Genomic DNA, 15,109 nt, shown 5'->3' with positions numbered 1-15,109 from the left:
ATCCTTACCCCTTGTCTTTCTGAACCCTCTCTTTGCTGCTCATTCTTATTTATACTCGCATATAATGTAAATTGAGGATACCTTGGGACAATAGTTTAAAATAAATAAATAACACTGGCCACAAACTGGCAATGCTGGAAAATAGATATAGAAGGAACACCACCAGAATCGATGGGTCTCTCTGAAAAACGTGAAAGTCCAACCCATGTAATTCATAGCTGAACTAGTCTCTAAAATAACTGGAGAGGACTTTAAATCGGACAAACCAAGATCTCTGCCACCTACTGCATATGTGGATGAAATGCCTCAAAATCGTGAAGCCTTATTGTCGGTTTCAACAAACTTCAGGCTAAACAAAACTTCATTTCCCTTCTCAGACAGAAAGAGGCGATTATATTTGAAAATAACCGCATTTGTAATTTCCCAAACTTCTAACCTGCAACAGCTGCTAAATGCGCCACGTACTACAGTATTAAAACACAGGCTACACAATGCTGATATCAATCCTAACACAACAGGCTTCATAGCCATAACACCAGGCAATGATATGAAGTCTAGGTCAAAACTATTATACAGTATGTAAAAATGTACTACCTTAACTTAAGACTGCAAAATGTCAAGAAAAAGTTCAGAAGCAATGTTTTTATGACCAAACAGTGAACTTCGTGAGCTGGAAAGCCAAAGGTCTCAATCATGAATTAAAGAGAAATAAAGTATTCTCTCCTTTAACAGGTTTAAATGCCAAGATAGCATTTCTATTAGGACCGGCTTCAGTTGCAAATAGATTAGATTAGGCAAATTTTTCACTTCAGCTATGCAAGGAAAACTAGGGGCATGAGAATCTTAATAGGCAGAACTATACTATCTGCAGACATATATGTGGATCCTGAGTGGTGATAACAACTAATACTGCAAAGATAATTACAGTTTGTAATGGATCAGAACTTAACACACCAATGGAGGTTTTCTAAATACTAACCTTAAAAACATATTCCTCCTCCTCACAAGTTCATCATCGCTATTCAAGAATTGATTATTTCTTCATAGACAATTTTTTGCTCATTATCAAATAGTGTAAGTATGATGTTATTGTTGTCTCCAACCACCCCTCTGATCATGGAGTTTAACTTACTATACCCTACATAATCATCTTGTAGCTGGCATCTTAACCCCCTGTCATTAGCTGACAAGCACTGTACAGAATTCATGGCCAAGCAAATTGATTATTTTCTGGAGACAAATGGAACTACTTATTTGGCACACTGCACAAATTTGGGTTTGGCCCAAAAACATATATGCAAAGATCAAAACACTCTATACTAGTCCAGAAGTGTCAGTTCATATTAACAATATTATCTCGGACTACTTCAAAGTAGAGCACGGTACTCGACAAGAATGTCCCCTATCCCTATCACCATTGCTCATTGCAATTGGCTGTTTACTTTTGAAATGCATCAGAGATAATTGGGATTTTCTCAGAAGTGCTTGAACAGAAAATATCACTATATGAAGGTGATATAGTACTGTATATATCTGACCCTAAACATTCCGTGCCGGCAATCCTAAAAGTACTAGCAGATTTTCAAAAGATACCTGGACTCAAAATTAATCTGAATAAAAGTGTGATTTTTCCAATGAACTCTCTAGCACACAATACTAGATTGGACACCTTCCAACATTTATCTTAGCAGATCAGTTTAAATATAGATGTAGGGGTAAATATCACAAGTAAATATAAAGCTATTTTTCAACAAATTTTGTTGTTTGCATGGAAAACAATAAGATATGAATAGATGGTCCACCCTCTATCACACATTAGCAGGGAGGACCAACACTGTAAGATGAACATCCTTGCCAAGCTTCTTTCAAGCCAACCCCATATATATTAACTATTATTTATTTTAAGAAATTAGATTCAATCATGACCTAATTTATTTGGAATTCTAAACATCCAACATCCAAAGGGCAGCTCTACAACAACCTAAAGCAAAAGGGGGCATGGCACTACCCAACTTTCAATGTTATTACAGGACGGCAAATATATAGGCTTTAAAGACCTGGACATCGACACAAACTGATGACCATACACCAGCCTGGTCTACAACAGAATTAAAATCTTGCAGTACATCTTTATATTCCCTGCTCTGTGCTCCAGTAAATACAAACAATCGACAATATGCTAATAATCTAATTGCCCTTCATTTACTCAGAATATGGAACCAATATAGGAAGCACTTTAAGACACAGAAGCTTTTATGTATTGTAAGTCTAAACGACAACCATTCCTTTCCACCCTTTCAAACATTCACAGTATTGAATGCTTGGAAAATGTCTGGGATGAAAACATTTAGAGACTTGTACATTGATAATGTTTTTCAAACCTACGATCAATTAAGCTTCAAATGTAACTTTCCATCTACACAATTTTTCCACTACTTTCAAGCTAAAAACTTGCTACCCAAGTAATGATTCAAGCAACACTCCTATCCGGGATATAAAATTTAAGAATAACTTCAAAATATTCCAATATAACAATTTCTTTTTCAGTTGCATTTTTGCATTTTACACAATTTTACTTCTAAACTATATAATGATGTTCAAAAGTAGTTTTTATTTCTATTTAAAATCATAATATCTTGTTGAAAAATAGAAACATGATTGAAATAAAAAAAAATTCAAATAGCATACTTACACGGCCACAAGCTGAATTTTGAATTTAATTGAGGTTGGATTAAATTCAGGTTTGCTTAAATTGTGCTCACATTTCTGAAAACAGTGAAAATAAAAACATTAAAAAAGTCACATCGATTTTTTCACATTATTTTTCAAGAAACAATTTGAAAATGACAGCAAGAATGTGGAACTTCTAATTAACTGAGCCAAAATTTTCTTATAATAGCAGTGACAAAATACCCTTCACTTGCTATATATTGTCTTTGATTTCTGTATGCTTAATAATTTTCCTGTGATGACACCTGGATAGGTTGCGAAAGCTTAAGAATACAAAACTATTTAAGATATGTGACTCATTTTCTCCCTTTGTGGATCTCCAGTTTCAAATATGCAAACCGTATCACAGTTATATTATATATATATATATATATATGGAAGCGAAGGTCTGTAATATGGTTATGCATATTTGTTTTATTCCTACACTTTTGACAGACCTCTCTCTCTATATATATTTTATTATAATTATATAAAAAAGTTAACGGTTACTACAAGTCTTTAAAACCGTGACAGATAATAAAATGAGCATGTCTGAGAACTGACCAGAGAAAACATTTACCCATCATTTCACTAAATATAAATTTTTACCACATACATTCCTTACCCTGCAACGTAAAGATCTTTTGATGAGCAGATGCTTATGCCGTGGGTATAACTGTGAAGCACAGATTGGCTGGAAATCTGGCTGCAAAAGACGCTGCCGAAGAGTGGTAACTGTCAGAAATCACAGATTATTAATAAACTTTAGTTATTAATTATGTCATAAGATGTAAAAATAAATTTGTTTAGATCTGCTCCTGTAAAAAATGAAAGAATTGAGAGTTTCAAGGATACAGGAAAACTTTAAGCAGTTACCTAAAAATAAACAGCATTCTTATTATAATCAATGTTTATTATAAAGTCAACACATTGGAGGAATGGCAGCTCAAGACTTCACCACTCAAACAATGGCTTAGTAATAATGTATTATTAATGTAATTTTATAACAAAAAATGACCACAACATGAAACCCAATGAGAACATACTGACAAACACCCAAAAGAGAGATGCATTAAAAAGTGAAAATGATTTTCAAAATAATTAAAATTTGAAATTTAAATATCTAAAAAAATAAAGAATAAAACTGATTCAGAACACATGACAATTGAAAAACAATCCTTACTTTAAGCTGAGAAAAAATATTTTCACATCATTCAAATATCTCTACTGGTGCAGGAGATATTTGACATCTCTCAAAGGTACTTCTAAATGTTAAAAATTATGATGCCTTTAAAGCCGGCTAAAAGGGAGCAAATTATTTTTGGTGGCAATTAACTTTACAAATGAATCAGCAGAGTTAAACATTTTTTGAAAGCTATGTAGTACCAACTTTTTTCAAAATTAGGTGAATTGTTATGGAATTACCCCTAAAGAAACCTATGTTGTGCAGTAAAACATATTCTGATCTCCTCCTATAATTCACATGATTTTAAGTTAAACAACTTCCAATAACATACACCTTAGGGCCCATTCACACCCAAGCATTGTAAATTTCCAGCATTTGTGTCGCATTTTTCAAGCTTTTTAATGGCTTTTTGTACGTGTTTTTTTTGAGTGTTTGTGAGGAGCTTTTCAGGTGTATTTAGAGAGTTTTTCCTGCATTTTCAGAAAGTGTTCTGCAAGAAAAATATGATTGACATTAGTGCTATCAAATTAGACAAAATATAGGATTCAAATATTCAAATTAAAAATGAGTAAATATTCAAATTTTGGGTGCTATTTTTATACTTTATTTTATAAATGCTATAAAATAGCCCTCAAAAAGGAGCTTTAATCATTACAAGAAACACACGCTGTTACCTTAATTTGCTCCATTATTTGTATTTTTACACTAGTATTTTAACACAGCACGATTAGGGGTGGAGTGCAAAGGAAAGCACTTTATATGAGGGCTCCTCCGTGGGAAGTGTTGACTGACAGTCTAACCCAGGGGTAGGCAACGTCGGTCCTGGAGTGCCACAGTATGTGCAGGTTTTTGTTCCAACCCAGTTCCTTAACGAGAACTCAATTATTGCTGATGAAGCACATATTGCTTAAGTGACATTTTAATTCTTCATTTTAGTGGTCTCGCTTGTTAAGGTTCTCCAACCTTAATTGCTTATTTCAATCTTAAACTGCTGCATTCAGTGTTTTAATTGCTCCTTATTAGCAATAAGATGTAAAAGACAAAGCAGCCAGCAGTTCTCCAGCTAGCTTTTTTCCAATTACATCTGTGTGTGTTCATCATGCACAGTTTGATTTAATAAAACACTTAATAGAAAAATGTGACAGACTGAAAATGATCTGTTTTAGGCTTCAAATCATTTGGATGATATCCTTGGAAAGGAAAAAAATCTACGATATAAAAGCCTTACATTGCACAGACTAACAAGCCATAAAATTAAATAAGGTCTGAGATTGGCAATGATTGGTTTCTAATTAAGCAATTGGGTTGGAATGAAAACCTGTAGCCACTGCGGCTCACCAGGACCGACATTGCCTACCCCTGTTTTACATCTTATTGCTAATAAGGAGCAATTAAAACACTGAATGCAGCAGTTTAAGATTGAAATAAGCAATTAAGGTTGGAGAACCTTAACAAGCGAGACCACTAAAATGAAGCATTAAAATGTCACTTAAGCAATATGTGCTTCATCAGCAATAATTGAGTTCTCGTTAAGGAACTGGGTTGGAACAAAAACCTGCACATACTGTGGCACTCCAGGACCGACGTTGCCTACCCCTGGTCTAACCAGTTTCACACTCCTAGTCTGTTTGCTTTGTTCCAAATCAGGTTATTGATTGTTACTATGTTTCAGTTTCTAGTTATTAAGGTTGCATTTTGCACTGCAAACATTGAAGCGATGTAAGTACAGTCAGTCCAGTGAAGCTTATAAATATATTTATTGATGTCTGATTAACAGTTACTAAGAATCAAAGAATTTACTGACAGAACACCCTCCTGTGCACATCACTTTCATAGTGTAAGATTGGGGGTTTCATGGTCAGTTTTACGGGGCACTGCTATTTGTTTCTCAATACTTCTGTATGTATTTTTGATAGACCTGCATGCTAGGTGACAGACTAGTAATTGTGCAAATTGTTTATGCGCATTATGTTACATTTGTACCCATGTATATATTATTGTTACATTTTTTTTTTTTTTTTTTAATGCTCCACGTTAATCCTTGAGTCATTATACTGTGAATGAGACTGCTTAATTACTGAAAGCAGACATTTAGCATGACTACCTCAGTACACACATTTTCACCCATAATGCAGTGTATTTCATGTAGTTGGATCACTCTTGTGCTGGATCATGATCATACCTTGTGGTCCGGCATTTGCTTGGTACAGCATTGAGACTACCCTTACCAAAGGATCTCAGTACAGTTGTTTTTGTCTGCATCACAGTGCAACTGGTGTCCAAAAAACTGCACCAAATAAACTAGGTGTGAACATGCTTTTAAAATCGGGAAGAATATGAGTTAGTTTGTAAGAAAGCAACAGAGTGAGAATAGTGACTGAACTAAAAGAACAGGAAAGAGGTAGGCAAGCAAGCTGAAGGCAGACTTATACTGCCTGGCCAAAAAAAAAGCCACCAAAAAAAAAAAAAAAAAAAAGGTCACACACTCTAATATTTCGTTGGACCGCCTTTAACTTTAATTATGGCATGCATTCGCTGTGGCATTGTTTCGATAAGCTTCTGCAATGTCACAAGATTTAGATCCATCCGATGTTGCATTAATTTTTCACCAAGATCTTGCATTGATGATGGTAGAGTCTGACCGCTGCGCAAAGCCTTCTCCAGCACATCCCAAAGATTCTCAATGGGGTTAAGGTCTGGACTCCATGTGTGAAAATGATGTCTCATGCTCCCTGAACCACTCTTTCACAATTTGAGCCCGATGAATCCTGGCATTGTCATCTTGGAATATGCCCGAGCCATCAGGGATGAAAAAATCTATTGATGGAATAACCTGGTCATTCAGTATATTCAGGTAGTCAGCTGACCTCATTCTTGGAGCACATACTGTTGCTGAACCTAGACCTGACCAACTGCAGCAACCCCAGATCATAGCACTGCCCCCACAGGCTTGTACAGTAGGCACTAGGCATGATGGGTGCATCACTTCATCTGCCTCTCTTCTTACCCTGATGCGCCGATCACTGTGGAACAGGGTAAATCTGGACTCATCAGACCACATGACCGTCTTCCATTGCTCCAGAGTCCAATCTTTATGCTCCCTAGCAAATTGAAGCCTTTTTTCCGGTTTGCCTCACTGATTAGTGGTTTTTCTTACGGCTACACAGCTGTTCAGTCCCAATCCCTTGAGTTCCCTTCACATGGTGCGTGTGGAAATGCTCTAACTTTCACTATTAAATATAGACCCGAGTTCTACTGTTGTTTTCCTTCGATTTGATTTCACCAAACGTTTAAGTGATCGCTGATCACGATCATTCAGGATTTTTTTCTGGCCACATTTCTTCCTCGAAGATGATGGGTCCCCACTATCCTTCCAGTTTTTAATAATGCGTTGGACAGTTCTTAACCCAATTTTAGTAGTTTTTGCAATCTCCTTAGATGTTTTCTCTGCTTGATGCATGCCATTGATTTGACCCTTCTCAAACAGACTAACATCTTTTCCACGACCACGAGATGTGTCTTTCGACATGGTTGTTTAAGAAATGGGAAGCAACTCATTGCACCAGTTGGGGTTAAATAACTTGTTGCCAGCTGAAAGATAATCGCCCATGCAGTAATTATCCAATAGGAGACTCGTACCTATTTGCTTAGTTAAATCCAGGTGGTGACTTTTTTTTTTGGCCAGGCAGTGTATTTTATTATTTTTTATGTGTATATTGGGCAGCAGCAGAGCATCATTTACATTGAGGCTTTCAGAATAAAATGCCACTTCTATGGACTCAACCACAAAAGTGGGATTGTAACAGTATCAAGTTAGGGCCAGCACAACCAGTCTACTGTTTTTCTTCTTTACAAATGCAGCAGTATGTTAATAAAAAGCAATTATTATAGTCATTGTATTTCCAACCAGCAGCCACAGGAGACAGACTACTTGTGGGACAAGGCATGCCGACACTGATAAGACTCTTCAGGGATCTCAGGTTTAAGAGTGAATGGGTCAGAATCATATGCAAAATTATATGTCTGTAAGAATTCAGAAAAACTGCTCCGAGTAAACTTGAAGGTCAAAGTGCAGAGTAGTGACATTGAATGAAAGAAATCAAAACCTATGTTCTGAAGGGGTCTGGCAGTATATTTTAATAATAAAGATATCAAGCTAGCCTTTCGAAATTCTGAAAAGGCTGATTGTGGAACTGATCTATAAAATTATGCAGCTTTGCATTGCGTGTCTGGGGTAACTGTTCTTTTAAAATTGAATGTCAGCTTTTATTTTTTAAAAACACCTTTAGTAAATAAATCAGAATGATATTCAAATAGCAATGTTTGATCTGACAATAAGATCATTTCCATGTCGTAGGATGCAAGATTGCTATTGTATTTCAAGAATGTCTTTTATCATTTTAGTACTTTTAATCCTAATGATCACAGTAATGAAACGCAGGTGTTACTAGTGTCATGACTACACATAATGGGTTTATCTTGATCGGCAGCAAAGGGAGTTGAGAGGACAATTCTTGACTCGGTATGAAGTAGAAGCAGCATCCTGAAAAATTCCAGGATTATACACAAGTGTCAATAATCATGAAACCATTAAGTTATTTTGCCAAAAAAAAAAAAATTTCTGCTGCTGTTGGTGCAACTTCATGTATGCACCTGATCCGGACATCTATTAACATCTGGCGAGGAAGGGATTATCGGGCACAGCATTAATCAACTCAAAAGAACTGAACATACATTGTACTCGCATATATTTAATCCAGCATGTGCTGAGGGGTAAATTTTATCTGTCCAAAATAGGGTAACAGGGAGCCAGTGATTATCGTATCAATACTGGCTGTAAGGCAAGAAGCAAAAAAGTTGTGGACGATGCACTTATCCATTTCAGGTGTTAGTATGATAAGTGAAATGTGGCAATAGAAACCTATTATGAAAGTATTGGTTTAGTTTTATTTTAGTTACTTGCTAAAGTTATTTTGAAACCGTGTGATCTGGTGGCATAGTGGCCAGTATTCACCCAGGGGCTCAGGCAGGGGATGGAAAAAGAAGATGGATATTATTTACTTGACAAAAGATTCATTTTATTAATTGAAAGGTATTACTGACACATTTCTAAGTATTCAAGTGTTAAAACAGGTAATCATACTCAGTTAAACACACTCGCTAATACTGATCAATCCAGAAATGAACAGACATAGCATGCAAACCCCAAACAGTTGGTGCCATAAGGCAGGAATGCCAGCGCTGCACTACCACTCTGCCTATAATTAAAACATCTGTACAAAACATTAACATGATTCAAGCTAAACGTATCCCTACAATCGTGAAAAAGAAAGTACACCCTCTTTCGACTCTAAGCTTTTACATATCAGAACATAATAAACATCTGGTCCTTAGCAGATCTTAAAATCAGGCAAATACAGCCTCAAATGAACAACAGCACATGACATATATTACAAGGTGTCATTATTTCTTTAACAAAAACTAAGCCAAAATGCAGAAGCAGTGTGGGAAAAATTAAGTACACACTTCTATATATGAATTATGAAGGTAAGGAACAGCCAGGGGCTGCTAATCAAATGCACTTGATTAATTGATCGTCAACAAGTGTGACCACCACAATAAAAGCAGACAGTTTATTAGTTTGCTGGTCTGGAGCATTCGAGTGTGTATTAACACAATGCCAAGGAGGAATGAAATCAGGAATGATCTTTGAGATTAAATTGTTGCTGTCTATCAATCTGGGAACAGTTATAAGGCCATTTCCAAACAATCTGAAGTCCATCATTCTTTAGTGAGAAAGATTAATCACAAGTGGAAAACATTCAAGACAGCTGTCAATCTTCCCAGGAGTGGACATCCCAACAACTCCACCCCAAGGCTGACAGTTCAATGCTCAGAGAAATCGCAAAATACCAAGAGCTATATCTCAGACTCTATAGCCGCAGTTTGCTTGTTAAATGGTAAAGTTAATTAGAATACAGTTAGAAAAAGGCAGTACAATCAGAAAAAGACTGAACAAGTATGGCTTGTTTGGAAGGGTTGACAGGAGAAAGCATCCTCTCTCTAAAAAGAATATGGCAGCACAGCTTAGGTTTGCAAAGTTGCATCTGAACAAACCATAAGACTTCTGGAACAATGTCCTTTGGACAGAAAAGATAAAGTGGAGATGTTAAGCCATAATGCACAGCGCAGTGCCACATTTGGCAAAAACCGAACACAGCATATCAGTAACCAACTTGTCAGCATGGTGGTGGAGAGGTGATGATTTGGGCTTCTTTTGCTGCCAAAGGACCTGGGCACTGTGCAGTCAGTCAACCATGAACTCTGTATACCAAAGTATTCTAGAGTCAAATGTGAGGCCATCTGTTTGACAGCTAAAGCTTGGCTGCAATTGGGTCATGAAACAGGGCAATGATCACAAGTATAGCAGCAAACAACAGAATGGCTGAAAAATAAAAGAACAAAGGTGTTGCAATGTCCCACCCAGAATCTAGATCTCAACCTGAATGAAATGCTGAGGTGGGACCTTAAGAGAAATGTGTAAAAACAAATGCCCGCACACCTCAATGAGCTGAAGCAATGTTGTAAAGAAGCGCGTGCCAAAATTCCTCTACAACAATGTGACAGACTGATAAAGTCATACAGAAAGCGATTACTTCAAGTTATTGCTGCTAAATGGTGGTTGTACAAGCTATTGAATAATGGGGTGTACTTAGTTTTTCTCACATGGCTTCTCCATTTTGGCTTCATTTCTGTTAAATAACTAATGACATGATGGAATCTATTGTGTGTGGTTTTATACCTGAGGTTAGATTTAAATAAATTTAGAGTCTAGAAAGGATCAGATTTTTTTATGTCCTGATATGTCACATGACTGTACACTTTTAGGTGAATTCTTGTCACTTGATTGCAAAATATGTGCACACTTGACCTCTTCCATAATAGCTGTCTCTTGATGAGCAGAGTGCACAAATGCACAGCGACACTGACATTATAATATATATATTTGTTTCAATGAGTTGCTTGACTTCTGGCTTAGATAAGACGCTGCAAATTTCTATAAAATTGCTTCCAAAAAGCCACTCACTGCTAAAATGCTTAGGTATGAATGAGCCCTTATTCTGACACATAGTCTTAAATCATTTGCAAGTGTTTTTAGTATGTATAGAAATTTTATAATGCAAATCCCTAAATGCTGTCTATACCAAGGAAATGGGGCCTTCATGGTTTACTTGTAATATGCAAGATTAAAGCAGATTGTTAGGACCAATGGAGTTTACAAAGAACTTTAGAAATATGTCCATTGACAAATATGTGAATGACCATGGCCTATTCATTTTTCAGATTTTATAAATTCCTACTGAGATACAAAAAGCAAGGGATTCCACTGTACCAAATACTTTGTGTTTAATGACTGAAAAAATGTAGATCTCTTTGTTGAGACATATTTTTACTTTTAACTTTTAGGAGTCTTTTCCTATCGATCAGTGTCAAAAGCGCCTATTGAAATCCAATACAACTTAATAGTTTAAAATAATAAAACATGAAAAGCTTTTATCTTATGCAGATCCTAAGATGGATGTAGGCTTTATGGATAATTTAAAAACTCAGATAAAAAGACCCACATGCACTAGAATGATCAAACTACCAAAATCAGCAACGGCTGTTAAGTTTTACAATTTAGATTATTTTAAGGTAGCATACTCCGGTTAGATCTGCAGATCTTCCCTAATCTTATTTGTGCTCCAAGTTTAAAACATCTCTCTAAATATTTGTAATGCATCCTAATATTGTAAACCATCTTGGATAAATACATCAGCTAAAAAAAACAAATTATAATTCATTTTCAAAGAATGGGAGCAAACATTAAAGAAAATGATTTACCTTCTGGAAGGTTAATAGGTCGAGTATAGTAGTCTTCCGGCAAAGGTTCAACCTCTTCCAATGCTTGCGCAGGCTCAATTTTTATCTCCTTCTGATCTTCATTTTCCTTCAGTCTGTTTAAAAAAAAAAACACCTACTTTTAAAAAGCCCACTAAAATGCAAAACAGGCTAAATTAGAAATCTAATTAAAACAAACACAACCATAATGTGCATACTGCTAATATACTGTAAGTAATCGTACATCCAGATTCAAAATAAAAATACAGAACAAGTAGCTTCTAATTTGAAGAATGCTCTCAATTAAATGATATTGTCACTACAGAACTACAAGATTAAAAGCAAAATTAGGGAAGTGCAAGAATCAGTAAAGGAGAATTTAATTAAACAATGAGTTCAATAAAAGATATAAAGCAATATCTGATTAAGAGATATTAATTTTAACACCTGGGGCCTCATGTATAAATGGTGTATATTCACAAAAATGTTGTGTACACCCATTTCCACGTACACTTTGAGATGTATAAAAACAAAACTTTTTCGTAAAGCCACGGACATTTTCACAGCAGCCTCACACCGTGCATACACCAGTTTCTGCTCAGTTTTGCAAACAGGACGCACCAAGTGTCAAAGCAGTGTTACTGTTTCTGTGTGGTGTGCCTTTCTTTTTCATATTTGCATCCATGACATGGATTTATCACATACACCATAATTAATTGCATATTGTTTACAAATTTAATTCTGCCGATTATAATCATTCTTTAACAATATAATAGTGAACAGCATGACAAATTATTCCAACTACCATAGCTGCTTTATCATTGTTAGAAGACTCTCCAAATGTAAGAATTAAAAGAGAGCACATACAGTTAGGTCCATAAATATTTGGACAGAGACAACTTTTCTCTAATTTTGGTTCTGTATATTACCACAATTAATTTTAAATGAAACAACTCAGATGCAGTTGAAGTGCAGACTTTCAGCTTTAATTTAGTGGGGTGAACAAAACGATTGCATAAACAATGTGAGGCAACTAAAGCATTTTTTTTTTTTTATATGTATTACACAATCCTTTCATTTCAGGGGCTCAAAAGTAATTGGACAAATTAAATAACTGGAAATAAAATGTTCATTTCTAATACTTGGTTGAAAACCCTTTGCTGGCAATGACAACCTGAAGTCTTGAACTCGTGGACATCACCAGATGCTGGGTTTCCTCCTTTTTAATGCTCTGCCAGGCCTTTACTGCAGCGGCTTTCAGTTGCTGTTTGTGGGCCTTTCTGTCTGAAGTTTAGTCTTCAACAAGTGAAATGCATGCTCAACTGGGTTAAGATCAGGTGACTGACTTGGCCATTCAAAAATTTTCCACTTCTTTGCTTTAATAAACTCCTGGGTTGCTTTGGCTGTATGTTTTGGGTCATTGTCCATCTGTATCATGAAACACCGCCCAATCAATTTGACTGCATTTAGCTGGATTTGAGCGGACAGTACGTCTCTGAACACCTCAGAATTCATTCGGCTGCTTCTGTTCTGTGTCACATCATCAATAAACACTAGTGTCCCAGTGCCACTGGCAGCCATGCACGCCCAAGCCATCACACTGCTTCCATTGTGTTTTACAGATGATGTGGTATGCTTTGGATAATGAGCTGTTCCACGCCTTCTCCATACTTTTTTCTTGCCATCATTCTGGTAGAGGTTGATCTTGGTTTCATCTGTCCAAAGAATGTTTTTCCAGAACTGTGCTGGCTTTTTTAGATGTTCTTTAGCAAAGTCCAATCTAGCCTTTCTATTCTTGAGGCTTATGAGCGGCTTGCACCTTGCAGTACACCCTCTGTATTTACTTTCATGCAGTCTTCTCTTTAAGGCAGAGTTGGATATCGATACGCCTACCCCCTGGAGAGTGTTGTTCACTTGGTTGGCTGTTGTGAAGAGGTTTCTCTTCACCATGGAAATGATTCTGCGATCATCCACCACTGTTGTCTTCCGTGGACATCCAGGTCTCTTTGTGTTGCTGAGTTCACCAGTGCTTGCTTTCTTTCTCAGGGATGTACCAAACTGTAGATTTTGCCACTCGTAATATTGTAGCAATTTCTCGGATGGGTTTTTTCTGTTTTCGCAGCTTAAGGATGGCTTCTTTCACCTGCATGGAGAGCTCCTTTGACCGCATGTTATCTGTTCACAGCAAAATCTTCCACATGCAAGCACCACACCTCAAATCAACTCCAGGCCTTTTATCGGCTTAATTGATAATGACATAACGACGGACTTGCCCACACCTGCCCATGAAATAGTCTTTGAGTCAATCGTCCAATTACTTTTGAGCCCCCGAAATGAAGGGATTGTGTTAAAAATGCTTTAGTTGTCTCACATTTTTATGCAAAAGTTTGGTTCACCCCACTGAATTAAAGCTGAAAGTCTGCACTTCAACTGCATCTGAGTTGTTTCATTTAAAATTAATTGTGGTAATGTACAGAACCAAAATTAGAAAAAAGTTGTCTCTGTCCAAATATTTATGGACCTAACTGTATTTATAGATGGTGATGATGACTGGCTTCTAAGTTGATTTCAATTTTCAAGAGCTATCTTCTTGGAGCTGTGTGCAGTACATCATCTATAGCAGGAGAGTCAATAAAAACTGCAACTTTGCACAGTTGCAGGTGCTTTTTCCAACTATTGTGGCCAAAGACAAGCAGTCCTTTTAAGGATAGCAAGTCACCATATTGTCATTACTACATGTAAGTAGAGAAATGAATTCCTCTCTTTACTGAACTGTTTTGACTTCGTGCAACATGATTTTATTACTAGCTCTGGTGGTCATATATTGGACTTGATCTGTACATCTGGCTTATATGTTGGCAACACTTACAGGGTGATTTGGGACTCTGTTCATAAAGCAGTAATTTTCACCGTCTCATTACCTCTCCCCTCCTCTTGACTGTAAATGTCAAATCTCTTTCAGAAACCTTAAAAATATCTGTCCTACTCTTGCTAGTTCCATTTCTGATCTTTATCTGTCTTTACTTATTCCATTAACACTAGTCAGTCTTGTTGATTACTATAACTCAGCCATTCTATCAGCACTAGATAAAACAGCTCATTTAAATGTTCAGCTCCATGGTATAATTCAGAATTACAGTCTATGAAAGCATTTGGACGAATGTCACGTATGACTGGCCTCACTATGCACATCCAAGCAAGAGTTTGTTAGTCTTGGCAACAGCAGGTCCAGCTCAGTGCAAGTCATACAAGGGGTTCCTCACGGCTCTGTCCTCTGCTCTTCTGTATCTATATGCTTCCCCTTGGCAATATCATTCTTAGCTATGGACTGGG

General features: G+C 36.5%; 1 protein-coding gene across 2 annotated transcripts in view; it reads right to left on the bottom strand.

The window, feature by feature from the left end:
- dctn4 (dynactin 4) overlaps nucleotides 1-15,109 on the bottom strand; it is a 64,414-nt gene that overhangs the window by 12,613 nt on the left and 36,692 nt on the right. For both annotated transcript variants that reach the window (XM_028813715.1, XM_051934155.1), the window contains 3 exons: nucleotides 11,780-11,892; nucleotides 3,335-3,444; nucleotides 2,693-2,766 (listed from right to left, as the gene is read on the bottom strand). In XM_028813715.1, the coding sequence (XP_028669548.1) occupies nucleotides 2,693-2,766; nucleotides 3,335-3,444; nucleotides 11,780-11,892 (297 nt within the window). The remainder of the gene's footprint in view (nucleotides 1-2,692; nucleotides 2,767-3,334; nucleotides 3,445-11,779; nucleotides 11,893-15,109) is intronic.

This window comes from Erpetoichthys calabaricus, chromosome 11, assembly GCF_900747795.2.
Source record: "Erpetoichthys calabaricus chromosome 11, fErpCal1.3, whole genome shotgun sequence".
Classification (NCBI taxonomy): domain Eukaryota; kingdom Metazoa; phylum Chordata; class Cladistia; order Polypteriformes; family Polypteridae; genus Erpetoichthys; species Erpetoichthys calabaricus.
The sequence above is the reverse complement of the archived record's forward strand: the minus strand, read 5'-3'. Positions and strand labels throughout refer to the sequence as shown.